We start from the raw sequence: 27,937 nt of genomic DNA on the forward strand, positions 1-27,937 counted from the left end.
TTCGTAACACCATTATTGTGATAATGTGCAGTGTATTTACACGTGTGAAACAGTCACCGGGATTCTTGGAAATGCTCAGATGTGTCGAGCAGTTCCAAAGTTGTACCGACAAAGGCATGTTGATTGCCAGAAGTTAAAAATAGCATCTCTCGTTGTAAAATTCCATGTTGAATTAATGTTTTATGCTAGAATCAATTGATGTTAGACTTTAAGTGGAAATGGCTTTGTACGAATAAGTTTCGGAAGTTTTCTTGAAATCCCGCCAGATCGGTTTTTCAATACTGTTCTTTCTCTGACGTTTTTGAATTCTTTGTTGATCTGCAGAATCTCTCAATGATTACGTTTTATTAGACATCGGCAACTGTTGGGAACAAATTGATTTACATTTATGTTTCTGCAGGATGCTAGGGAAGTTTATCAAGAATCCCACATGATTTTTGAAGAGATTCAAGTGTTCCGAAAAGGGAACAATTTTATTAAACTTTGGAAAGAGGGTGGGGTTTATGAAGATCCAGGGTAAGAGGTGAAGAGTCCTCATACCCCCCCCCCCCCCCCATCACCACCATTTTTAAGCAGAGGAGAAAAGAGAGATTTGTTGATGTTTTTCAGAGTAGGGGGATTATTAAGTAGCCCCTCCCCCTCCCCACCACATACAAACAATTAAGCACTTCTATAGTACATTGCTTCTATTGCCCAGCTGTTGTACAAATCTGAACATTGTATATCATTCTGCAGTGAACTATACTGTGAGGGAGGGAAGGGGTGTCTTTAAATCTACTCACATTTGATTTTAAACTTTATAAATGTATATTCTCAAATAATATAACTGTACAGTTTATTTCAATTTAGACTATAAAATGTAGCTCAAATAATCCTTGAAAATGAATAATAATTCACTATATATATACCAGACAAATTGTTCAGTCAGAAATGACTTGTGTAACGTTACCAATAAGACAAACACACCTTTTATTTTCCTACTTACAGGTGACTTTGGTGTGATTGTGTACTGTGTCAGACTTATGGGTTGACATATTACATGTATTACCAACCAAAACATTGGTAGCATTAACAAACTACACATACTGGGATGTTTACATTGGATGTCTGGATTCACTAACTTTTTTCTCCATTGAGTCGGACATGATTGATCATACAAGATAGAGCCTGTAATTTTATTTTGTATGTAAATATTTTGAAGAAGCAAATTAATTTCATTATTCAATATCACTGTTAGAAATAAATAAAGGAAAAGAAATTTTAAATTTTGAAAGAGATTAATGAAAAATGTAATTTAATATTTTTATTTTGAATTACTAGTACATGTACATGATGTAAATTAATTTATTGATTAAGAAACTGTAATCATTTGTAACTTTCAAGTTGTTTCATAATTAACCAACACGATACATGACGTGGCTTATGATAAAATTTTTAAAGCTTAAAGAAGACACTTTCAATTTTAAATTATTAATTTCTAAAAGCATTCCATCTCGGCATGTGATGTTTGTTGCCTAATAATTAAAAATCAGGTGTAATTACCCCTGATGTAGACATCCAGGACCCCCTACTTCTCCCCCCTTCATTACTTCAGAGATGTACATTAATTTTCTGGCATCCCCCCAAACCTCCCTCAAACTCCAGCAAACATAGAATCCCTCCTCAGTAACATCCGAGAACTGTTGTAGTGTAGACCTGTCTCCTTCCTCTGCCAAGGTTAATTAATTAACTGCTCAGGTTAATTAATGAATTAAAATGGAATCGTGTCATTCTGTTAATTATACAGATAATCAATTAATCTCTCCACCACGGAATCCTTGTCACCTCCCTGTGTATTCAACGCTAGGACACCTCATTAAAATTGTAAGTAATATTTTTGTCAATTATTTTTTAGGGTATGGTTTAGTTATGACTGATTTGTTTCTTATTAATCCCCCCCCCCCAAAAAAAAAATGAATACTTAGTTTGAAATATATTTATTTGTTTACTTGCATATCATGTATGTACTTTGCACAGTAATTAGTATGTTATTAATTATTACCTATTTAATTATACTCTGTTGTTATGAAGATGACAGCTTTTATATCAATCATATTCTGAATCTACATATGAAGTTTTCACTGCGTCCGTAGAAGGTTCTAAGTTGAATCAACTTAAGAAAGATGTGGTCCTTTCTGATCATTAAGATTTTGAAATCAAATTGACCAGACAAATTTTTTGTTTGTTGCTATATATGGATCCTGAATGGCCAGTAAAAGGTTTATTTTTTTACTCATAAGAGGAGTTCAGAATAAAAAGTCCGATGCCATGGCATTGAAAGTACTCTATAATGAAACTTGTCTAATCCTGTTTTGTGCATTCTGAAATCTTGCCTAATGTGATGTAAACTTTAAGTCCATTTCAGTAATTTGTCTAAGGCTTGTCTAAGGTTTGTTTGGAGTTGCCTCCCACCTCATTGAAATGACCCCTCCTGGAAAAATTTTATTGACCAAAAATAAGATTTTTTTTTTCATTCAATCAATTCTTGGCCTGTTACCACATGTGCCACCCAATCACTTAATAAGTGTAGGATCTAAGCAAAACTGGGGTCCTGGTTGATGGGAGATACCCTTTACAAAAAGGCAGAAAATATTGGGTTCACTGCTTATTGAGATTTTTATCATTGATTTTTAATTTAACTTTAATTTTGAAAAAAAAAAAAATAATTTCCCTCCCTCCCTCCTGGGTCTGAAACCTCCCAGGCAGCAATTCCAAACAAACTTTTTTTTTAAGGATGGCCTAATCTGGCCAATTTCTATGGAGTCAGTGGAATCCAGATTAGTTTTACTTGAGTGTTATCTTGAAGACAAAAAAATAATCAAGGGAAAAAATTGGAATCAACATAGTAATAAATCATTATTATCATCATGATGTTTTATTTTAAAATGAAATACACACATCATGCCAATTGTTGTGGTGATTAAATAAGATGAAATCATTAGCAAACATGATAGTAGATAAGGATGAACTTAGACACAGAGGCAGAGAATTTGAAACTTCTAGACTAATTTTTTATCAAGGTACAGTAAAACACAAAGTGCCAGGGATGGACAATTTTGCCTCATTATAAGCAAACTTCATTATCATGATTATACTGTAAAATCACATATTTTCGTCGGGTCACATTTTCTTGGTTTGGGGAAAAACTATAGGTTCGTGGGGTTTTGATTTTTCGTGGTTGAGGAGTTGTTGAGTAGATATGTACATGACATTTTACATTTCATGGTGGACATGAATTCTGGGTCTCCCCATACCTGGAAAACAATGAACATTAAACAACAACGAAAATACATGTAAGTGATTTCACAGTATCTGTTAAGTTCACAATATATTTTGAAGTCAGGGGGAATGAAAATCTCTTTGCTGTAAGTGTCAGTTCATTATAAACTTTTGTTTTCTATAAGCATCTTTTACTGTACTCCCAACTAGGGTCTTAATGTGGTTGTTTGTCTGTTACAAAATCATGTTCTGGCCATAAATCTTAAGTTTTTTACCATTGTTTAGAATGGATACAAACTTGAGTATGTTGTTGCTGAATATCCAATGTGTATCACAATCTTGACTGAAGGTCATAATTAAAAGATCAAGGTCACTCGGAATGAAAGATTGAGATTATGTCCCTTCCATGTAAGGTACCTTGAATTAAAGGACCTATGGTGACAATAGAGTTGTTTGCTGAATATGCTGAGAGCTTCTTATGATGCAGCATGTTTTCTGTCTGAATCAGAACACAGCATGATGCACCTAATGATGCAACACATTTATTTTTATCAAGCTGTTATCTTTGACATTTATTATATATATATTTTATTTCCCACCATGAGGAACTTACCAATATTTGTGAATCAGCATTTAGCATACATGTACCATGTGTAGGTGAATTAGATAGTAAGAATTTAATGTACTAGTATTGTTATACTGAAAATTTGTTCAAATGATCACCATCTTTTATCAAGCTCTCAGTACCTGGTAATTTGACAAAACTATAGGTACAAACTACTGCAGTTTGCTATTTAAGCACTTGTGAGACAATATTGTTGATTTATAAATTTTCCCAGTGGAATACACTGATTAAACATGCAGATAAATAACTTCATGAAACTGTTATCTATCAAATAATAATAAGACTTAAAACTTTTAGGTTAAAAGATGAAATTATACTTTTGAAATATTCAAGCTATTTTGATAAATAATCTTTCTCAAATCTATGAGGAGAAATTAATAGAATTTTTGGCACTAATACCCTGTTTTAATGGCTGGTTTGTTCATTGGAGTGTGGGTTGTACAAAGTTCGTTTGGGTTGATCACTTTGCCAAAACAAACCTCTTGACTTACGGCTACATTCCAGCTTTGTCTGTAGATGTAAATAGTTAAGATATTGGCATATATATGCTTGTATCAGTAGATACTGTGTTATTTTAAAGATTTTGACAGATTTATTAACTTTGTATTTTTGTTAAGTTGGTTAGAAAGTGGAAGCTATTCTGACATGTCTGAGTAGGAAAATCTTATGAATTAAAGTGTATACATGTATACATGTATAAATGTGCCTGTGCATTGTTATTAAAAACTTGAACTATTCCAGTTTCCTTTCTGAAATAACTAAACCAATTTCATTCCATCACCTTCCCCCCTCCCATGGGGCATGAAGAGCCCTGAGGGGGCCAACCTAACAAAAATTTTGTCATCTTTAAAAATCTGCTGCACTCCTGGAAGTACAGTAGCATGTTAAATGACATTATGACCAGCTACATGGACTAATTCTGCCACAAATTTGAAATTCCTGTCCTCTGGGTTCAGGATTTAGGTCCCAGAATAGTCTGTGAACCAAGATGTTGGTTATTTTCTACTTCACTCTGTTCATCCGCAAATAAAACATTTCTTTTCTAATCCATAACAACAAATGAAGAACCTATTAACTTACAGATATGAGTCATGTACCCAGCTCAAAACAACAAAGCTAAAATATAAATTAAATATCAATAACCAAATTTAGAGACTTAAACATTATATTGAACCAAAAATGAAATGTATTTCACCATTGTGCAAACATCAGCAGGTAAGGCTGAAAAGTGATAACCGAGACATTATTCTGATTTTTTTTTTCTAAAATAAAGACACTTATTGTTTATTAGTATTTTCCGCTGTACATGTTTCCAACTTCGTTTACTAATTATAAGCAGGATAATTCTGATTATCCTTTTTTCCTTCTAGCTCATTATATTGAAAAGTGGTGGAACTGATCATCCTCTACAAAAAACAAACAATACAGTACAATATAGCATAATAACGATGCTAAATAATAAACATAATCCACGTATATTTAAGAAATGATTTAATTTTTGAAGGTTCATGAGGACATGAACTACGACGCATCACGCCGGCATATTTCATGAAGCGCGTTAGCGCTTTATGATAAATATGCCGGCGTGAAGCGTTGTAGTTCATGTACCTCATGAATTTTCAAAAAATAAATTCATTTCTTATATTTACATTATTTTTCTGATGAGTTGCTATTAATTACACCATTCAACTGTCATTTTTTAAAGCAAAATAGTTTGCACTATACTTTTGACGTCAAGTGCGGTATTATGACGTAACAATGGGGATATTCATGCTCATCCATGGTAGTTCATAAGAAAATGAACAGTCTTCTAATTTGCAAAGAATATTAAGGGAAAATATTTGGAAATGTAAATATATAGAGATAATACGTGAAAAAATAAATATATAACATAATTATTCAGCAAAATGGTACGTATAACAAAGAACTCACATAGTCGAGTGAAACATAGTTCAATGCAGTTTATATTAGTACATATTACGAAGCACTCGCGAGTGAAACATAGTACAAATTCAACATAGCATTCATTGAAACACTGATTATTACGTATTAGTCAATTCAAATATTCTGATTAGTGTAATGAAACCTTCCTTCATTAAAAACTCTGTTCCTCTGTGACCTCTTGACAAAAAATCTGAACGGATATTCAAACTCGACATCATCCTTTACAAAACTTTAACAATTTACAACACTGGACCAAAAAAGGGATGATATTTAGGCGCAACCAGAACACCTTTTCCTTTACGTGAAAATAAATGCAGATCAACTTTAGAAAAAAAATTACCTGGAAAACAATCAAGTTATTGTCTACACTCCAGTCGAAAGAAAATTCACAAGCACCTGAATTTCAATTATCTGCAAATTTTGAATAAAACTTCTTTACCTTATGCATATGATAGTACATGTAGTAATTGGCAAACAAATCGCGAGTAAATTAATGGACCCCATTTTATTAAAAAAAACAATTCTTTTATTAATGGCCCAATTATCTGGATCATACAATTTATTGAAATAATCAGCAATTATATTTTCATTTCGTGGTAACCAATATACATATGTAGTATGTACATCAAATGTTATTCTGTACATAAAAAAAACATATCTTGACAATGACGAAAGCTATTATAGCATGATATTTGCCGCATTTTAATTATCCGCATTTACATCCATGCACTTACCTCTAACTTCTACCTTAAATTAGTCTAATATCAATTCTATACCTTGAGTTCTCTCCAAGTTGAACTCCTCCTGAATTCCTCCTCTCACTCACGGTCCACAGTGTATGAAAAATCTTACCAAGAATTTGCTAAACAACAACCAGTACCTGCGTGATCGCTTGCATCAGTGTAAATGAGTCAATTAGGGGTGCAACGATACACTAACCTCACGATACGATACGTATCATGGTATTCAGTTCACGATACGATACGTATCACGATACATGACAAGGTTAAAAAGTCTTTCAAGTTTGTGTCATATTTTTTTTAAACTTGACAGGGTTTTATAAAATGTTCATATTTTTTTTATAATAAATAAAATAAAATTTTGTTAACTTGAATTGGATTGTAGGTAGATCGTTGAGTTTTGACAATTTTCTAAACCAGTGATGAACACTTACAGGGAACTACGGGGACCTTTCCTAATAATCTTCCTTTTAAATTGGAATGAAAAAGGAAGACATCCATTCTTTTATTCATTTTATTTACGTAGAAAACCAGTTGTCATATTTCTCGTGTTAACACGTTTTAGTCAACAAGAAAGTGAATTTTCATCGAAATACACACGTGATGAAATATCGTGTATTACCAAAGAATACGTTTAGATCTAAAGGGTTTATCATTTGTCTTAACATCTAAAACTTATAATCACATTAAGTCCTTCTCCGTGTTAAATCTGAGGTCTGTAAGATGCTGGAGATGAGTTTAACTTCCGTTAATGCGTTATCGGCTACCTCACGTTTAGCGCGGAAGCCATTTTGAAATTGTAAAAAAAGGAAACAAAACGGACGATTCGGATAATTCTGGACCGATTGAACCGAACCGCGATATCAGTTTAGCGTATCGTGAATTGAACCGTGGAAAAATATACCGCGATATACCGTCAAACGGTTTATCGTTGCACCCTTAGAGTCAATACATACTAGTACTCTTTAAAAATTTTCTTAAAAGATAAACACATAAATTAATTTCCCAGAAAATTGATCTTAGCAATTGTTTCATTGGACAGCTGAAAAAAAATGTGTACCACGATTTATTTTTTGAACATGTAGACAAATACATATGCCTTGTCGTAAATCTGCACACTGCACCCAAGCTTGCTAAAAAAGATATTTTTTCACTGTAACTTTAGCTAATATTCCTGTAGACACACACACACACACAAATTATTTTCAAGTTTCTCTAACAAATCTAGAAAATTTTTAGCTTACTTTTTTGTATTCCAATGTACCTGAAGAAGCATGTGAATTGTCAACACAAAAAGATCATTCCACATGCCTGAGTTGCTGTTTCTATCTTAAGGCTTCTTATCCTTAGCTTCCTTCCTTCATTTGATGGTGCGGGATTCTGCTTTTCGTAGTTTTGCCAATTCGTCAGGACCATTAACAAAATCATCCCCCAGATATTCTTCAAGCGTGTCCCATCCATATTTGTCGGCTATTTTAATATGAGTGTTTCGTTTCGATAACTTTTCTTTTGCTTGTTTCACAATTTCATGAGCCTCTTCAATCCTACCAAACTTAAAATAATTGTCTTCCAGTTGTAATTCGTCTATTCTTTCGGAGTTAAAGTCAAACTGGTTTATACAACCTGAGTATTTGAAGTGTACAGTGCTTTTACTGTCCGGTTTCTTGAGAACCAATTCACGTCTAATATTGGATACCTGTTCCTCTAATTTGTGTCTAAAAATGGCCCTTTCATCTCTTAAAACTGACTTCAGTCTTGATGAAAAAAGACTTAAAGCTTCTTCTATAGTAATATTACTCTCCGTAGATTGACTAGAATCCTCCCCAGGCGGTTCTTTTTCACGTGCTCTTTCTTCGTGTTCGATATCAATATTCATGGTATTGTTGCTATTTATAGCTGAGTACTAACTCGAATGACCAAAACGCCCTAAGACCGGATTTAAATACCCTTGACCTAAGCACACAGAAATAAGTGCGCAAAAACATTACGCTTAACATTTATAGATATTATGAAAACGAAAAGAAATTTAATTACTTACAGAACATTTATTATCATTTACAAAAATACTCTCTTTACTCATAATCATGATAATTATCAAGCAAGGAAACATCATCCTTATCATAAGACATAAGCAGTTAAACCTCTATCAGAATTTTGAAAATTTATGTTCACTTGGTTCAGGGTTTAGGCCCCAGGATTAGGCTTAAAGTAAGTTGCCCATACATTGAAAATTCATTATACTCTAGAACTCCTGCTTCAATTCATGTTCTTGATGAATTCATACAATACATACAAATAAGAACATTTGTCACTGGTTACAGAGTATGTTGGATTAATCTAAACATGATCGACTTGTTGAAATTTAAGGGCTAAAATACAGAGATCTTACTGGTGATTCATTAACCAATAGACCATCTGCTCACAAAGCAGATGAACTACTCTGTCAATTATTGTGTCTTCATCACATTCAACCTGGTCAGATTCTTTCGTAATTAAATTTCTTCATCCTGGAAGACACAACCCTGATGTAACCCTCACAGTACTTTCAAGGGGATTGGTATGTGGCAGTCAAATGGGTTCAATCGTGGTGGACAGATAGCTGACTGGAGATTCAGGGGACCCAGGTTTGATATCTGGTCTGGTCCATTGCATCTTTCTCCTTTCCAGTTGTAGATCAAAGCAACAAGTGTAACAGAATGGTGAACATACAGAAAACCAGAGGAATTTATTTCCTGGACCCTTTCCCCAGTCATTTCATTTCCAGATTCATAAAACCACTTTATACATGCTATGAATACACTACAACTCACAACAAATTATACTGAAATCAGAGCAAAGTATTCATTGGCAGAATGAGGTAGTATACTGTTGTAAAATAGAATGGAACATCTTTCAGGTGCTTTATTTAAGGTTCAACACGTTCAAAGGTGACATGAAAAACCATAAATGGCCCTCCATAGAAACATTCCATTTATTTATAAATAGTAGTTCTATAATATTTAAATAACACAACTCTCCTCATATAGGAAATGAACAAAGAGTAATAAGTTTCGTGTTGTTATGAATATATGGATGCATATGTAACAGCAAAGGAAAAAGCAATGGATCAGACCAGGATTCAAACCCAAGTCCCCTCATTTCTAGAAAGCAGGTGCTCTTTCAGCTGGAGCTATGCCAAAATTTATAGTTGCGGATGGATTTCAGACAAATGACTGGGAGACAGAATTTACAGAAAGAACTTCAAGGAATCATGTTGAACATAGATCTACATGATTGGGGAAAAAAAACCACTGAATTTATTTATTGGTGACATGATTTAATGTATTCTTTAGATTTAATTGCCAGTTATCTTCAAGATTATAAATTAACTAGTAATTTTGCTGATGAAATGTTTATTTTGACTTCTTGTTAATTCAAATTCTTCTATGGCTGATATACATTAATTTTTAGCAGAAATTTTATTTAGACTAGTTTGTACTTTTTACTAGTGAATTAACACAGTTCAAAATGATGACATGTTTAATTACTTATTAATCAGCTAGGATACTTACATTTGGAAGAAAATGTAATTTATCTACAAAACTGAGATACTTTATGAGAGTGATATGTACAGGAGAGATTAAATTCACTCACTGGTTCTTAAAATACTTGCAGGCTTCTGTTTAGTAAGTTAAACTATTTAGTTTCATGATTTTTATTTTTTCAGATTGAGAAACTTCGAAACAGAGACTATGCAGTGCCAGACATAGACAATGGTTTGAGGTGGTTAGAGCGTGAACAGGGCAGGGACAGGATGGAGGGAATCAGTGGGACTGGCCAATCAAAACAGTTATCTACTGTAAGTCAGTCTAACATTATCCAATCAAAACAGTTATCTACTGTAAGTCAGTCTAACATTATCCAATCAAAACAGTTATCTACTGTAAGTCAATCTAAAATGGCAGCTTATGGCCAAACAAAACAGTTATCTAAGTCAGTCTAACATTATCCAATCAAAACAGGTATCTACTGCAAGTCAATCTAATATGGCCATACAAAACAGTTATCAACTGTAAGTCAGTCTAACACTTGGCAATCAAAACAGTTATCTACTCTAAGTTCAGATGAGATGATCTTAACACTGAAAATAAATTAGTATATCTGTTAATTGTGAGGCATTAAGAAGTTGTGATGTTTATCTCTTATTCAAGATGTGGCATCTGATTAAATCATGATTATTTGTTTTCATGATTTTAGATATTCATTACAGTGGTTTTATTAATATATATAAATTAACATAGAACTATCTCATACAAAGTATTCATTAAATGTGAAAAAAATAAAAATTAAGGTTTTAATATTATACATTAAACTATCTTCCTCAATAATAAGTTTTGACATGTTCCCCAGGTGATTGGTACACTGGAACTGGAGCTCAGAAAACTACAACAGTCCAATGAGAGTCTGGCACAGGAGAACATCAGTCAGGTACGGGAACCAGTTTAGGGACATCTGTTAGAACTGTCTGACTAATAGAACCAATAGAAATTGATTGGAAAATTGAATATATACAAAAAGTTAAATAGCTTTAAAGTTTGAAAATGCAGCTAGGATAAGGCTGTCCATAAAATATCACAGTACTAGTGTACCAGCAGTAGTAACTTCTCCCAACTACCTAGATATGACATCAAGTCACTGCAAATTTGAGCTGACATGAAGGGGAAAGTGTCATAACTTTTACATTCCTTCCTTATGACATGGAGAATCTTATTTACATTGATGTTAAATTAAGATGTCTGGATTATTGTTTTAAGCTTCAATGTGCCTTTCGCTTGTCTGATATACAATGTATTCAAACAATAACTAAAAGTAGAATGTGAAATGACCCCCTTACACGTCCATACAGAGTTAGAATTTGTAAATCGTTTATATATTAGACTGGCACAAGTGATAAAAAAAGATAAATTAAAAATATTTTTTGTGATTCAATAAGAGATTTATGTCCTCTAACAGAACCTTGCTGGGGGATTGTGTCTATAATAGCCTATTTTGCATAAATTGCGATGAAGAGTGCAAAATGCCCTAGTGTGTGGGTAACTTAAAGTTCTCGTGAAATATTTACTTTACAAGTAAAACTTAGACTTGCCCCCAGCACTTCCTGTATACAATAGCATAGGTATAATTGACTTAAACAAAATCTTCACAAAAATTTTGATTATCACTTGTTCCAAAGCGATTTTTGTGCAGCTTTGAGGAAAAATTATAAGTGTCCGTCACATGATCAACAAAGTCATGTTACATGACAAATATGCTTTATTGTAATACCTGATAAAACTCTTTTAGCATATTGGCTGTACATGTATACATAGTTTACAAAATAAAATAAAAAACCTACCTCGAAATAAAAGATAATGTTAATAATGCATATTAAGCCTTCAGACAGCCTAATTAACGTAGCTGCAAATGTAGAAAGTTGGAATTAAAGAAAATACTCATTATTTGTTCCATACAATGTCAGGTCTAGTTAAGGTCAACCATATTTTTGAAAACTGAAAAAAAGAAACATTAATGAACGTTGTTGATTTTTAGAATTGAAATCTTTATGAAATTATTTACGGCGCAAGGTAGAAAGTAATCTTTATCATGTTTATGGAAGACTGAAATTTATTTCCTTTTCTAGCACCAGAGTATCAAGACCCTGGAACAGAGGCTGAAGCCTCTTAATGAGAAAAATAGGAGGTTTCTGGAGAAGAATATGGAGCTGACGACCTTAACTAGAAATCTGAAGGACCAACTACAGAGTACAACAGAGGACAATAAAAAACTGGTAAGTACATGGAGCTGATGACCTTAACTAGAAGTCTGAAGGACCAACTACAGAGTACAACAGAGGACAATAAAAAACTGGTAAGTACATGGAGCTGATGACCTTAACTAGAAGTCTGAAGGACCAACTACAGAATACAACAGAGGACAATAAAAAACTGGTAAGTACATGGGGCTGACAACCTTAACTAGAATTCTGAAGGACCAGCTACAGAGTACAACAGAGGACAATAAAAAACTGGTACGTACATGGGGCTGACAACCTTAACTAGAAGTCTTAAGGACCAGCTACAGAGTACAATGGAAGACAATAAAAAACTGGTAAGCAGCACATGGGGCTGACAACCTTAACTAGAAATCTGAAGGACCAACTACAGAGTACAACACAGGACAATAAAAAACTGGTAAGTACAGCTGACAACCTTAACTAGAAGTCTGAAGGACCAACTACAGAGTCCAAAGAGGACAATAAAAACTGGTAAGTACATGATACAGACAACCTAGCTGCAGAACTGTAGCGTTATGGTTTTATATTTTAGTCTTTGACCATAATGCTACAGATCCTGTAATGTAAATAAAGTGCAATTTACGGCACAAGATTTTCTGCGCACTTTGGGGATGTATTTCACCACTTTTAGCATTGGTCAGTCAACGACCTTTCATCCCCTAGTTCTAGACATATTCTATAACCAACCTGTATATTTTATCCAATTCCTAACCCTTTATAGTCTTCTCTACAGACCAATAAACTCGCTTGTGAATTTTATGCCATCCAACAACAAATTCACAACAAGCATGTTGCTACTAGTAGCCTTTCCTTCTGCCACACTCTGTTAATTAATAAACATTTAAATATTAACCATTACAGAAGGACCAATATGAGCATTGTAAGAAGAAGATAAAACAGATGACTCAGCAGTTAAATCAGGAGAAGCTGGAGAAGGGAACACTCGAGCTGCAGACTCAGAACTTACTGGAGCTCAAACAGAAATGTGCTGACCAGGAGAAAGCTTTGACAGCTCTCAAACTCAGTGTACAGGTAAGAGACTCAAACAGAGGTGTGGGGACCAAGAGAAAGCTTTGACAGCTCTCAAACTCAGTGTACAGGTAAGAAACTCAAACAAAGGTGTGGTGACCAGGAGAAAGCTTTGACAGCTCTCAGACTCAGTGTACAGGTAAGAAACTCAAAGGTGTGGTGACCAGGAGAAAGCTTTGACAGCTCTCAAGCTAAGTGTACAGGTAAGAGACTCAAACAGAAGTGTGCTGACCAGGAGAAAGCTTTGACAGCTCTCAAACTCAGTGTACAGGTAAGACACTCAAACAGAGGTGTGCTGACCAGGAGAGTGCTTTGACAGCTCTCAAACTCAGTGTACAGGTAAGACACTCAAACAGAAGTGTGCTGACCAAGAGAAAGCTTTGACAGCTCTCAAACTCAGTGTACAGGTAAGACACTCAAACAGAGGTGTGCTGACCAGGAGAAAGCTTTGACAGCTCTCAAACTCAGTGTACAGGTAAGACACTCAAACAGAGGTGTGCTGACCAGGAGAAAGCTTTGACAGCTCTCAAACTCAATGTACAGGTAAGACACTCAAACAGAGGTGTGCTGACCAGGAGAAAGCTTTGACAGCTCTCAAACTCAGTGTACAGGTAAGACACTCAAACAGAGGTGTGCTGACCAAGAGAAAGCTTTGACAGCTCTCAAACTCAGTGTACAGGTAAGACACTCAAACAGAGGTGTGCTGACCAAGAGAAAGCTTTGACAGCTCTCAAACTCAGTGTACAGGTAAGACACTCAAACAGAAGTGTACAGACCAGGAGAAAGCTTTGACAGCTCTCAAACTCAGTGTACAGGTAAGAAACTCAAACAGAGGTGTGCTGACCAGGTAAGTGCTTTGACAGCTCTCAAACTCAGTGTACAGGTAAGACAATCAAACAGAGGTGTGCTGACCAGGAGAGTGCTTTGACAGCTCTCAAACTCAGTGTACAGGTAAGACACTCAAACAGAGGTGTGCTGACCAGGAGAGTGCTTTGACAGCTCTCAAACTCAGTGTACAGGTAAGACACTCAGACAGAGGTGTGCTGACCAGGAGAAAGCTTTGACAGCTCTCAAACTCAGTGTACAGGTAAGAGACTCAAACAGAGGTGTGGGGACCAAGAGAAAGCTTTGACAGCTCTCAAACTCAGTGTACAGGTAAGAAACTCAAACAAAGGTGTGGTGACCAGGAGAAAGCTTTGACAGCTCTCAGACTCAGTGTACAGGTAAGAAACTCAAACAAAGGTGTGCTGACCAGGAGAAAGCTTTGACAGCTCTCAAGCTAAGTGTACAGGTAAGAGACTCAAACAGAAGTGTGCTGACCAGGAGAAAGCTTTGACAGCTCTCAAACTCAGTGTACAGGTAAGACACTCAAACAGAGGTGTGCTGACCAGGAGAGTGCTTTGACAGCTCTCAAACTCAGTGTACAGGTAAGACACTCAAACAGAAGTGTGCTGACCAAGAGAAAGCTTTGACAGCTCTCAAACTCAGTGTACAGGTAAGACACTCAAACAGAGGTGTGCTGACCAGGAGAAAGCTTTGACAGCTCTCAAACTCAATGTACAGGTAAGACACTCAAACAGAAGTGTGCTGACCAAGAGAAAGCTTTGACAGCTCTCAAACTCAATGTACAGGTAAGACACTCAAACAGAGGTGTGCTGACCTGGAGAGTGCTTTGACAGCTCTCAAACTCAGTGTACAGGTAAGACACTCAAACAGAGGTGTGCTGACCAGGAAAAAGCTTTGACAGCTCTCAAACTCAGTGTACAGGTAAGACACTCAAACAGAGGTGTGCTGACCAGGAGAAAGCTTTGACAGCTCTCAAACTCAATGTACAGGTAAGACACTCAAACAGAGGTGTGCTGACCAGGAGAAAGCTTTGACAGCTCTCAAACTCAGTGTACAGGTAAGACACTCAAACAGAGGTGTGCTGACCAAGAGAAAGCTTTGACAGCTCTCAAACTCAGTGTACAGGTAAGACACTCAAACAGAGGTGTGCTGACCAAGAGAAAGCTTTGACAGCTCTCAAACTCAGTGTACAGGTAAGAAACTCAAACAGAGGTGTGCTGACCAGGTAAGTGCTTTGACAGCTCTCAAACTCAGTGTACAGGTAAGACAATCAAACAGAGGTGTGCTGACCAGGAGAGTGCTTTGACAGCTCTCAAACTCAGTGTACAGGTAAGACACTCAAACAGAGGTGTGCTGACCAGGAGAGTGCTTTGACAGCTCTCAAACTCAGTGTACAGGTAAGACACTCAGACAGAGGTGTGCTGACCAGGAGAAAGCTTTGACAGCTCTCAAACTCAGTGTACAGGTAAGAGACTCAAACAGAGGTGTGGGGACCAAGAGAAAGCTTTGACAGCTCTCAAACTCAGTGTACAGGTAAGAAACTCAAACAAAGGTGTGGTGACCAGGAGAAAGCTTTGACAGCTCTCAGACTCAGTGTACAGGTAAGAAACTCAAACAAAGGTGTGCTGACCAGGAGAAAGCTTTGACAGCTCTCAAGCTAAGTGTACAGGTAAGAGACTCAAACAGAAGTGTGCTGACCAGGAGAAAGCTTTGACAGCTCTCAAACTCAGTGTACAGGTAAGACACTCAAACAGAGGTGTGCTGACCAGGAGAGTGCTTTGACAGCTCTCAAACTCAGTGTACAGGTAAGACACTCAAACAGAAGTGTGCTGACCAAGAGAAAGCTTTGACAGCTCTCAAACTCAGTGTACAGGTAAGACACTCAAACAGAGGTGTGCTGACCAGGAGAAAGCTTTGACAGCTCTCAAACTCAATGTACAGGTAAGACACTCAAACAGAAGTGTGCTGACCAAGAGAAAGCTTTGACAGCTCTCAAACTCAATGTACAGGTAAGACACTCAAACAGAGGTGTGCTGACCTGGAGAGTGCTTTGACAGCTCTCAAACTCAGTGTACAGGTAAGACACTCAAACAGAGGTGTGCTGACCAGGAAAAAGCTTTGACAGCTCTCAAACTCAGTGTACAGGTAAGACACTCAAACAGAGGTGTGCTGACCAGGAGAAAGCTTTGACAGCTCTCAAACTCAATGTACAGGTAAGACACTCAAACAGAGGTGTGCTGACCAGGAGAAAGCTTTGACAGCTCTCAAACTCAGTGTACAGGTAAGACACTCAAACAGAGGTGTGCTGACCAAGAGAAAGCTTTGACAGCTCTCAAACTCAGTGTACAGGTAAGACACTCAAACAGAGGTGTGCTGACCAAGAGAAAGCTTTGACAGCTCTCAAACTCAGTGTACAGGTAAGAAACTCAAACAGAGGTGTGCTGACCAGGTAAGTGCTTTGACAGCTCTCAAACTCAGTGTACAGGTAAGAAACTCAAACAGAGGTGTGCTGACCAGGTAAGTGCTTTGACAGCTCTCAAACTCAGTGTACAGGTAAGACAATCAAACAGAGGTGTGCTGACCAGGAGAGTGCTTTGACAGCTCTCAAACTCAGTGTACAGGTAAGACACTCAAACAGAGGTGTGCTGACCAGGAGAAAGCTTTGACAGCTCTCAAACTCAATGTACAGGTAAGACACTCAAACAGAGGTGTGCTGACCAGGAGAAAGCTTTGACAGCTCTCAAACTCAGTGTACAGGTAAGACACTCAAACAGAGGTGTGCTGACCAGGAGAAAGCTTTGACAGCTCTCAAACTCAATGTACAGGTAAGACACTCAAACAGAGGTGTGCTGACCAGGAGAGTGCTTTGACAGCTCTCAAACTCAGTGTACAGGTAAGACACTCAAACAGAAGTGTGCTGACCAGGAGAAAGCTTTGACAGCTCTCAAACTCAGTGTACAGGTAAGACAATCAAACAGAGGTTTGCTGACCAGGAGAGTGCTTTGACAGCTCTCAAACTCAGTGTACAGGTAAGACACTCAAACAGAAGTGTGCTGACCAAGAGAAAGCTTTGACAGCTCTCAAACTCAGTGTACAGGTAAGACACTCAAACAGAGGTGTGCTGACCAGGAGAAAGCTTTGACAGCTCTCAAACTCAATGTACAGGTAAGACACTCAAACAGAGGTGTGCTGACCTGGAGAGTGCTTTGACAGCTCTCAAACTCAGTGTACAGGTGAGAATATTTTACAATGGATAAAATATCAAATTTAGTAAAACAGAATATTTATCAGAATGTGTTAATTGCCTGCTCAAAGTTTGTTAACATGTATTTAAATTCCTCCTCTTGAATCACTGTTTGATTTGAATGGATGAGTATTTGATCCTGATAAAAAAAAACAAACAACAAAACAAAACCAAAAAAACAACAATAACACAGTTTTAAGAATGGAAACCTGTACTGGAAATATGTACCTGGTACAGTAAATTTTTTTTTTTTTACAATAAATGACCGTGCATTGGAATACCAGCTCACTACTTAAAGAAGTTTTTTGGCTCTTGAAGAGAAATTATGTGTGGGAAATTTAATCCCTTGATCATTTTAACACAATATATCTATAATTTTAAACTGTTACTCAATCAATTCATAATCCCAGAAATTATTCCTTGTTTTAAGGAAGTATGTTATGTACTATAGCACTGCTCTGTTAATTTGTTACTTCCCTTGTGTCAAGCATGTGTGGACATTTGTAGACCGAGTTTCACAGAAATAGAATATTGTTTGATGTCTAGAAATGTGAACTGTTGCAATGGAAGAAAGTGAAAATCAGGTACATGTTTAGTTTCCTTAGTTTAATCATTGTGAGTAAATTGTTCTGTTTCCCTAATTGCTGACCACTGAATGTGATACGTCATATATTCTTTCCACAACCATCATAGAATTAACTATCATCCTCTTTGTGTGTAAAATTCAGATATAGGCATTCTCACACTTGATATAAAATTAGCCATAAAAACTCACTGTAGAGTAAACTTGAATGTATTCTTTGAATTGACTTCCCATTTTTATTTTGATACTGAATTGGGTGACATGTTCAGATTTTAGGTGAAGTACAATAAAACAGATAGTACATATACTGTGTATTGCTTGAATAACAAGATGTGTTTGTGAAACACTGATGCCTCCATATGGCAGCTTGTGAGATATGAAAGCCCTAGCACCAACTGTTCAAAAGTTATGACCAAGGTTTAAGTTTTCCAAAAGTAGGTCAAACTCCAAGGTTAAGGTCAAAGAGTCAAAATTGTTGGTATCCAAGGGATGGTCTTGTGACAAGGAATATATCTTCAATTACAGGGGCATGAAAACATGTAAACAGATAATGGAGCTTGTCTCCACAATTGTTATATACACTGTATAAGTAAGGCATTAAGCCTATGGGTGCTAAGGAATGAATCCGCTCCAACCTTAAACTTGGCCATGAAGCTAGTCTGGTAGTGTGCATTCTTAGTGCATTGTCCATGGAAGTTCGTTCAAGGTAGGATTTACTATACGATTCGTCACTTACATTAATGGACCTGCATCAAAAATTTGAATATGTCCCTACAATAGGGAAAATATTCCTCTGATTTTGAAAATGTTGTAAATTGTGATCACAGGTTAATATATTTATGGTATTTAATTCACAAAATCAAACATAACATATAAACAAATGGAGGTTTTGTATTAAAACAATGATTATAAACACAGTTAATATAATTAGGGCCCCGCAAAGGATTTGCTGGTGCCCTATAGTAATCACTCTGTCTGTCTGTCTGTCCGTCCGTCTGTCTGTCCGTCTGTCATTCTTCCGTCCACAAATTTTCTGTTTTTTTCTAATAACTTTTTTTAAGGTTGACCAATTAAGTTCAAATTTGGTATGTTGGTTAAATAGACAGTAAGACATATTTTGATGCTAAGTTTGGTTCTCTATGTCATCTGGTTTGGAGCTGGGGTGGTGGGGTAGATTCCTTAACTTTATATAAGAGTGAATCGGCAAAGAGAGATAACTGCGGAGAATGTTCCTATTGTAAACTATGAAAGGCTGCAATGAGTCTCTTGGGATTAATTAACTTTTCTCTTGAAGAAAATCCAAAGCATTTATCTTTATCTGTCACATTGAGATTAATTAACACCTCTGTCTGCAAATGAAGTTTGTTTTGAAGTTAAGGTCAATTCTGAATGATGTTTACATTCTCTGAATGTGGATTTAAATAATGTTCATACTTTATTTTGGTAAAATACACAGTGAGTTATTTATGATTTTGTTGAATTCTAAAAACAAGATATAGATAAAGATATCTTTTTTTATAATTATTTTCTTTTTTTTCTTTTTTCTTTCTTTTTTCTGCCTTATGTAAATTCAAGAATATTATTTACTTTAAGAGGTAATCAGATAATAACCTCATTCTATCATTGCTGAAAGAGTTCTTGTTGTAAATTTAGAAGAAAAGGTTGAGAGAGCAGTATAGTTAATCCCCTGGGATTAATTATCTTGCTGGTCGCAGAAAATTTTAGAGGGTTGTGTTTCTGTCACTTTAAGATTAATTAACACCTTTGTCTGCAACTGATGTTTATTTTGAAGTTAAGGTCAAGCCTGGGTGATATTTGCATTCACTGAAGACTGGCATTTTAGAAAACACATGCTTCATTCTTCTTTAAATATACATTTAATTGAGTCATTATAGATATGATGTTTTTACTGCCTTATGTAAATACAAGGATGCTATTTACAGGTTGTTGGATATTTAGCAGTTGTTGTTGCTTATTCTTCTTTATATATTTTTAAATTTTTGTAATCAAGTAAAATTCTCATCCCGTAATCTGCACCCTTATATTTCTACCCCTCAGCGGGGCCCTTGCTGACTGGTCAGATTTCTAGTTCTGTTAATGTTGTGAATATAAAGTTTGATAACTAAACGTTTCAGTGGTATCAATAGTATGGTACTGTAATTTTCTACAAGTGTAATTATCCACTGCAGGTAGATATCAAGCAAAGGAAAAAAATATATATCCAGTTTATACATGTACACTGCCCTTGTATGGATTTACTGTTTGATAACTTTTGTGAAGACATAATTTCAGATAACTGTGTATTCTCAAGTCAGGTATCTTCTATATTCACATTCTGTAATGAAACACTTTTACAAATCCTTCAAAGTATCTGACCCACAGTGTAGACTTGTACAGAGACAGTGAGAATGGACTATTCACTTCATTGTCTGTCAGTAAGAACTTTATGAACTCCCCATCAGGACTCAGCAGATGGATTTGTTTGTTGTAAAGGTCAGTTACAAGGATGTTACAGAGGGAGTCACACACCACATCAATTGGTCTAAATTTCTCTACCAGGTTCTGTCCATGGTAGACAGACTTCACACGACCAGAGGCAGACATAATCATTAGATCACCTTTTGTGTCACTTGTACGGCTCACAACACATATATCACTGTTACTGTTCTGTGTGACTATGACTGGCAATGTAAACAGTCTGGTATGACTGTCCTCCTGGTACTCATACTCATGGATGACATCACCTGTCACTGTGATGTGTCTCACCAGACGTCTGCTGTCTGACTCTACTTTGTAACGATCTGATTCATTGTCTCTCAAGGTGACCAGTAGTCCACCGTCCACTGACTGACAGATTCCTAGTGGTCTTAGTGGAGCTGTACTGATGACTGTAGAGACAGATCCTGATGGTGACAGACGACTGATGGAATTGTTACTACCATCAGTGAAATAAACTTCACCATTATCAGACATACACATGTCATTAGGAAAAATACTAAATCTATGTTCTTTTATGCCTAGCCGAATGACTTTTTCTATGCAAATTGCATTTAGTTCATGTATGTAACATTGATCTTCACTGAATGTCTCCAATGAAAGTATTCCTTTATATCTATATTGAAATGAGTTTATTTGAGTCACACCAATATTATCCAAGTCCAATGTCTTTCCAACCAAAGACTCAAGTAAGTCATCATTTATTTCACCTTTAGTGTATCTTGCTGAATGTTTACAGTTAGTCGTATGAACCTTCCATTCAGACAGCATTTTTGGGCACCGTGTAATTCATGGACTGGAGGCATGGAGTGGAGTTATGGAGTGGAGTTTGGAGTCAAATTTTGGAGTCTTGTATTTTTTTTTAAAACATGAATGGAAAAAGATGTTCAGGAAATTGCATTATTATGAAAGTCTTCAATTCTTTTTTGGACATTTGTTTGCTGTTTCTTGTCTTGTACTAAACAGATTGACAATTCATAGGTACTATGACTTAATTAAAATTTGTAAGTTTCTGAAACTTAAGTAAGTACTTAAGAATGTATTTGTAACTTTAGAAAATTACATCAGTATTGAATAGACAGACATGATACTGACAAGATAACCCCTGTTCTTTAAAAATATTTGGAAACTGTTGAATATAATTAATCAACAGATATAGTCCGTCTTACTGATTGTTTTAATACAATTTAATTTACGTGTTAACAAACCTGTCAAGAGCTACTAGGTTCTGTGTTTAAAGCAATTTATAAGTGTCAGTATATACACTCACTTATTCATTACCTTCCATGTTAAATAAAAAAAAAGAAATTATAATCAGTTTTAAAATAAGTTTCACACTTTATACCACTATTATATGGTGTTAGTACTAAAAGGTTCACTCACTCCCTTACTTCAGCGACATAGCAATTATCATACTAATATCTCTCCCTTTTCCTTGGGTTGTCACTCCCTCATCCTCAAAAACAACAAATCAACTATGGGTCATATCACACTTCAAGTGAAAGCAATGTGTTAATTGTTTTTACTCCAGTTTATCTTTATAAAACATTGAATAAATTTTCAGTTTTCTAATTGATAGTGAAAGCTATGTAAGACTGCACTGGCTCATACAGAAAAGCCAGAATCCTCACACCCAGTTTCAGAGATGCTGATTAAACTTTGAACGATGATCATTTAATTTTGGAGTATGTGATCTAGTGTTGAATTAACTTGAACAGCATGCATATATTAAAATTATCACATTCTTTAGGAGTTTATATAAATATTATCATCCCTTAACTAGCATCACAGTGCATTCCTTCCCATTAACTTCTAAATTGATAAAAATTGTGAGTCACCAATGTATTGTATTCATATTACAGTATCATAATATTATTTAATTATTTAAGTAAATGTATGTCAATTACTGATAATCTTTTTTTTTAATTCACATTTTAAGATACAAAATAGATGGTTTCAAATCTACAGTAAATTATATAGAGAGAAAAATCATCAATCTTATTCTACAAACAAACCTTGTAACAATGTATTAACCTACATTGTTCAGCTGTGTGGTCAAAAACCTATCAAAGTTTTAGCAGACATAACAAAGATGTGACAGAAAGCTAAAATTTAGTTCAAAGGGTTTTATCACCTTCCAATTATGTGTTGAAAGCTTTGGTGATCATTATTTATGTAACAGTTAAATTTGATTAAAACATAGAATAAACTGTCAGTGTTTTAGATAACACACTTTTTGACAATGAGAGTGAAATTAATACCCACGACCTTGTCTGAAAGAATTTGCGGGAATTTGATGCAGCCACTGTATGTCCCACATAATCTGTCAAGAGTTATTTATACAAGAGCATGCAGGCAGTGTTAGGCAATTATAACAGACCCATTTATTCACATCAGTATTCTATTCATTAAACTTAAGTACATTGTACAATAATTATGGGTAATTCATTTTCGAAGAGTTGGAGCAGAAGATTGATCTGTCTAAATAAAATTAAACATTAATATAATATCAATCCTGAGATTTAGGTAATAGATAATGTGATCTTCGACTGACTTGTTCTAACCATCAATATCTTAAATGAATATTTGTTATTATCTCAAATCCTAGAACATAAGCTTTCAAATATGACTGATACAATGTCCTTCATAAGTATAAATTTGGTTGTGAAAGAAAGCTCTAATTGATATTACTAAGAAATTTGATAAATGATTATTATGAAAAATCATCAAAATTGATATTTTTTAATAATTCAAATAAACATTTAAAAAAGCATACCACTAGTCTACTTCAAAATATTTTTATGTCCCGCCATGAATATGGCTGGGGCATATTGAGTTTGTCATGTCTGTCTTCCGTCCTTCTTTCCTTCCGTCAAGCTTTGCATTTAGCTCAGTTCAAAGCTCAGTTTCAAAGATATTTTTCAAGATAATTTTTATAAAGCTTCATATGTTGATAGGTATTGGTGAGAGCTTTTCAATTCTGTAAACATTTTTTGACTTTGACCTTTCCTTTGACCTTGACCTACTTTTCTTAAATTAGTGTTTAGCACAGTTTTAAGGAAATCATTCAGGATAGTGTAATCAAACTTCATACGCTGATACATACTGATGTTAACATTTTTTTTTACCTTGACCTTTCTTTTGACCTTGACCTCACTTTTCTTCTAAATAATGTTCAGCTCAATTTTAAATAAAGAATTCAAGATATTTTCATCAAACTTCACATGCTAAAACATACTGATGAGAGCTATCAACTGCATCAACATTTTTTTCACCTTGGCCTCACTTTTCTTAAATCAGTGTTCACCTCAGTTTTAAATAAACCATTCAAGATATGTTTATGAAAATTAATATGCTGATACCTATTAGTGAGGGATATTCAACTGTATGAAATCTTTTAACCTTAGGCTTTCCTGTGATCTTGACCTCAATTTTCTTTAATTTGCATTTTGCTTAGTTTAAAAAAAACATTTAAGGTATTTTTATGTAAGCTTATGCACTTATACATAATTTGGTGATAATTTATCATCTATATCCAATATTTTAAGATTTCAATTTCAATTTTTAAGAAACTATTCAAGACATTTGCTTCAAACTTCATACACTAATACAAATTTTCATGTTGCATTACTAATATACACTGGACGGGGCATTCATGTCCTATGAAAATATTTCTAGTTTTAAATTACAGAAATATAAACTAAAATGTTCATCTACACTTTTCCAAGGAACGCACGCATCACTTTTAATAGCAACATGGGAATATAATAAAACTAAAGAGTTGTCACCTGAAGAATTTTGTATCTTTATTCTATACATCAGTAAGACAGATTAAAATCTCACATTTATACCAAGATTGATCAATGTAAAGCTCACATTCAGTAACTCTTATTTTGGGGGTATTGCAAGAAAGAATATATTTGCTTAAACAATCGGAAAACTTCAGGCCAAAGGAGCAGAAAAATATCTAAAATGGATTATGGAGTATCAAACAGGCATGAATGACACCATCTAAAAAAGTAGCAAGAAACATTATTTGTCTGTTTTTGAGCAGATTTTAAGGTGATTCAACAAGATACCCGTAACCTAATTTTAGTAACAGGAGTTATGTTAAACGTTGCAATAGCTGGTGCTTTATAGCAACATGGGAATATAATAAGACTAGAGAGTTGTCACCTGTAGAATTTTGTTCTAAATAGCAAAAATCAAATAAAAAAATATCAGACTCCAAAATTTGACTCCAAACTCCACTCCATAACTCCACTCCATGCCTCCAGTCCATGAATTACACGGTGCCGCATTTTTGTCAGTTCTCTGTGGTTGTCAATCAAGCTGTAATCTGACATGGTACTGTTGTTCTCCATGAATTCCAGTGTGTTAAGAATTCCTTTCTTCTTCTTGTCTAACTCAGATTTCACATGGTTCAGTTGATTATTCTTTTTAACCAAGTTGTCTATCAGTGTTTTTTCATGGTGTTCTTTGATTTCTGTCAATCTGGTCATTATCTCATCATAATGCTTCTGAAGCTTTTTAACCTCAGAGTTACAGAGTTCTTTATTTTCTGCGATCTGTTTTGCTATCTTCTCACTAATCCCAGGCAGATCCTCTTCCTTGATTTTCTTCAGAAATTTAGGTAGATCTCTTCTCCTTTCAGTGGCGGCCGTGGGTAAAGTTTTCCAGTCATGATCTCTATGATCTGTTTTGGCAGACTTAGCACAAATGAATTTATCACACTCCTCACATATAATATCAATAGGTAATTCATGGGTTTCACATGTTTTCATGTGCACAAGAGGAGAACCTAATGAATAGTTTTTGACTGTACCGGCAGCCATGTTTTGCCTACCTGAATGACCTACTTTTTAGTGTGCAGATTAGATAACTACAGATTTTGAAGTTGGACTTTACATTTATTCAGTATGACACCTAGATATGCAATGAATTGTAAACATACAGGTTTATACTACGTGGTACACAAATTGGGATATTCATTTGAACCAGAAAAAAATTGAAAGTGATATGTACAATTTTTCAGATTTTCTGAATTAAGTGTGAAAAGTCCTGTTGGTCATTGTCATGATTACTTTATTAGCTCACCTGAGCTGAAAGCTCAATTGAGCTTTTCTGATCACTGGTTGTCTGCCATCTGTTCGTCTGTAAACTTTTCCCATTTTCAACTTCTTCTCAAGAATCTGGGCCAATTCTAACCAAAGTTAGTACAAAGCATTCTTGGGCAAAGGGATACTAAATTGTTCAAATGAAGGGCCAAGCCCTTTTCCAAGGAGAGTTAATCAAGAAAAGGCAAAAATAAGGTTAGGTCATTAAAAAATCTTTTCAAGAATCACTGAGCCAGAAAAGCTGAAACAAAATAGGAGGAAGCTTCCTTAGGTAGAGTAGATTCTAAATTGTTTAAATCATGGCCCCCTGCATAGGGTGGGGCCACAATAGGGAATCAAAATTTTACATAGGAATACATAGGAAAATTTTTTGAAATCTTCTTAAAAAACATTTGGCTAGAAAAGCTGAAACTTATATGGAAGTTCCCTGAGGTAGTATAGATTCAAAATTGGTTATATCATGGCCCCTGGGAGTATATGAGGCCACAATAGGGAATCATAGTTTTACATAGGATTATATAGGAAAATCTCTCAAGAACAGTAAAGTCATGATGAATCATATTATTGACTTGGAAGCATCCTTTGGTAGTGTGGATTCATTTTTGTTCAAATCATGGCCCCCTGTAAATTGGGTGGTCAAATCATGGCCCCCTGTAAATTGGTTGGAGCCACAAAAGGCAATTAAAGTTTAATTTACATTGGAATATATATATATATATATATATATATATATATATATATATATATATATATATATATATATATATATATATATATATATATATATAGGGGGAAAATGTGATGCAGAACAGCAGGGTCAAAGTGACTCAGATGAGCATTGTGGCCCATGGGCCTCTTGTTGTCAGTGTTAAATTTTGTGTTTAATGATCGGTGAGATGAATAAACTAGCATCATAACTTTCAATCATCTTAGGCCCTGATTAAGGCAAAATGATTTTAATGAAGTTTGTATTCTTAGTAAAGGTAGGACTGCTGACTCCGTCGACTCTGGTAAATTCAGGTATTAATAATTCCATTTAAATGATTGTCTTTTCTATTTACAGGAGAAAGACAGAAGGATAGAGTTGGTACAGCACAGAAAAAGGAAGAAAAAATCCCTAAGGCCTCATGAGAAGGTAGCAACTTTATCCAAAAGCTTTTTTAAAGGATATAAATGTATGGGCATATAGCTATGTTCATGTAAATTCAAAGTGTGTTTTGAAAAAAGTACATAAAAATGTTTTATTTTATAGATATTTTTTTTACAGTTTTGAATTTTTGGATTTTTGATATGCTGTAATTACATTTATTATATAATTAATAATTGTTCAGTTGTTTTAAAAAATGTTGGATTTTTGATACTATATAGCTATTAGGGGATTAATTTCACGGGTTGTAATTTTCACGTTTTTCTCTTCCCTGACAAGATCATGGTTTGATGAATTCACGGAATAGGTATATTATTAAAGTTACCTCCCTTTTGTGTATCCAGTATAGCAAGAACGACATTCACCAGCGTTATGTAGTCACTTCATGAACAATACTCGGGGAGGTTTAAATAAAGTGGTTAGATTTGGTAATTAACTTACAATTAATTGAAACAAGAGCCATTAAACGTCTTCGACTATAAACGTCGAATGACTTTCCTGTATGCTATTACAATGAGTACATGTACACCCCAAGATCTCTCCAAAGGAATAACACATCACTGCGAAAACCACTGGACGATAAAAAATGTACCTCAACAAAAATTTTTTTTTCCATATCAACAGCAATGCTAAGAGTTAATTTGAATAACACCTAGATGTTGATAAAAACTGATACGCATGATCAGGTAACAAATACACTTGGTAATTTTAGTTACGCATGGGTAATCAAAATCCACGACCCATGTGTTTTGATTGTTCAAGCATTAAAACAGCTTTTTAATTCAAACAGCTTTTTAACAAAAAATACAGGTCATTTTCTGCTGATTTGAATTTAAATAAAGCATGATAATTAAAATAATTGAATGACAAGCATCATTCTTAATTACTGAATGTCTACGTACTGTACATATGTATATATACCTATTGTAGTCTATATACTTATATTTAAAAAAAAAAAACGTTTATTGAAAACGTATTGACTGTTTCTTGAATTCACGGATTTGTTAACACCGTGAATATAGCAAATATTTACACCGCAAGTTATTTTCCCCCTATGCAGTATTCAATACCTTGCTAATAATGTTAGTTAAGAACT

The 27,937-nt window shown here is 35.0% G+C and overlaps 1 protein-coding gene across 12 annotated transcripts in view; it reads left to right on the forward strand.

Moving 5' to 3' along the window:
• Positions 1–1,659: 1,659 nt before the first annotated feature.
• The window catches only part of LOC133192278 (golgin subfamily B member 1-like), a 108,215-nt gene continuing 81,937 nt past the window's right edge, over positions 1,660–27,937 (forward strand). For 3 of the 12 annotated variants that reach the window (XM_061328276.1, XM_061328274.1, XM_061328275.1), the window contains exons 1-6: positions 1,660–1,863; positions 10,274–10,405; positions 10,957–11,034; positions 12,227–12,373; positions 13,241–13,411; positions 26,758–26,829. In XM_061328276.1, coding sequence (XP_061184260.1) covers positions 1,756–1,863; positions 10,274–10,405; positions 10,957–11,034; positions 12,227–12,373; positions 13,241–13,411; positions 26,758–26,829 — 708 coding nt within the window. In that variant the 5' untranslated portion in view covers positions 1,660–1,755. The other 9 variants (XM_061328281.1, XM_061328279.1, XM_061328278.1 and 6 more) reach the window with 9 other exon arrangements.

This window comes from Saccostrea echinata, unplaced genomic scaffold (assembly GCF_033153115.1).
Source record: "Saccostrea echinata isolate AGI-Se365-2 ecotype Australia unplaced genomic scaffold, CSIRO_AGI_Sech_v1 ptg000025l, whole genome shotgun sequence".
NCBI classification, from domain to species: Eukaryota; Metazoa; Mollusca; class Bivalvia; order Ostreida; family Ostreidae; genus Saccostrea; species Saccostrea echinata.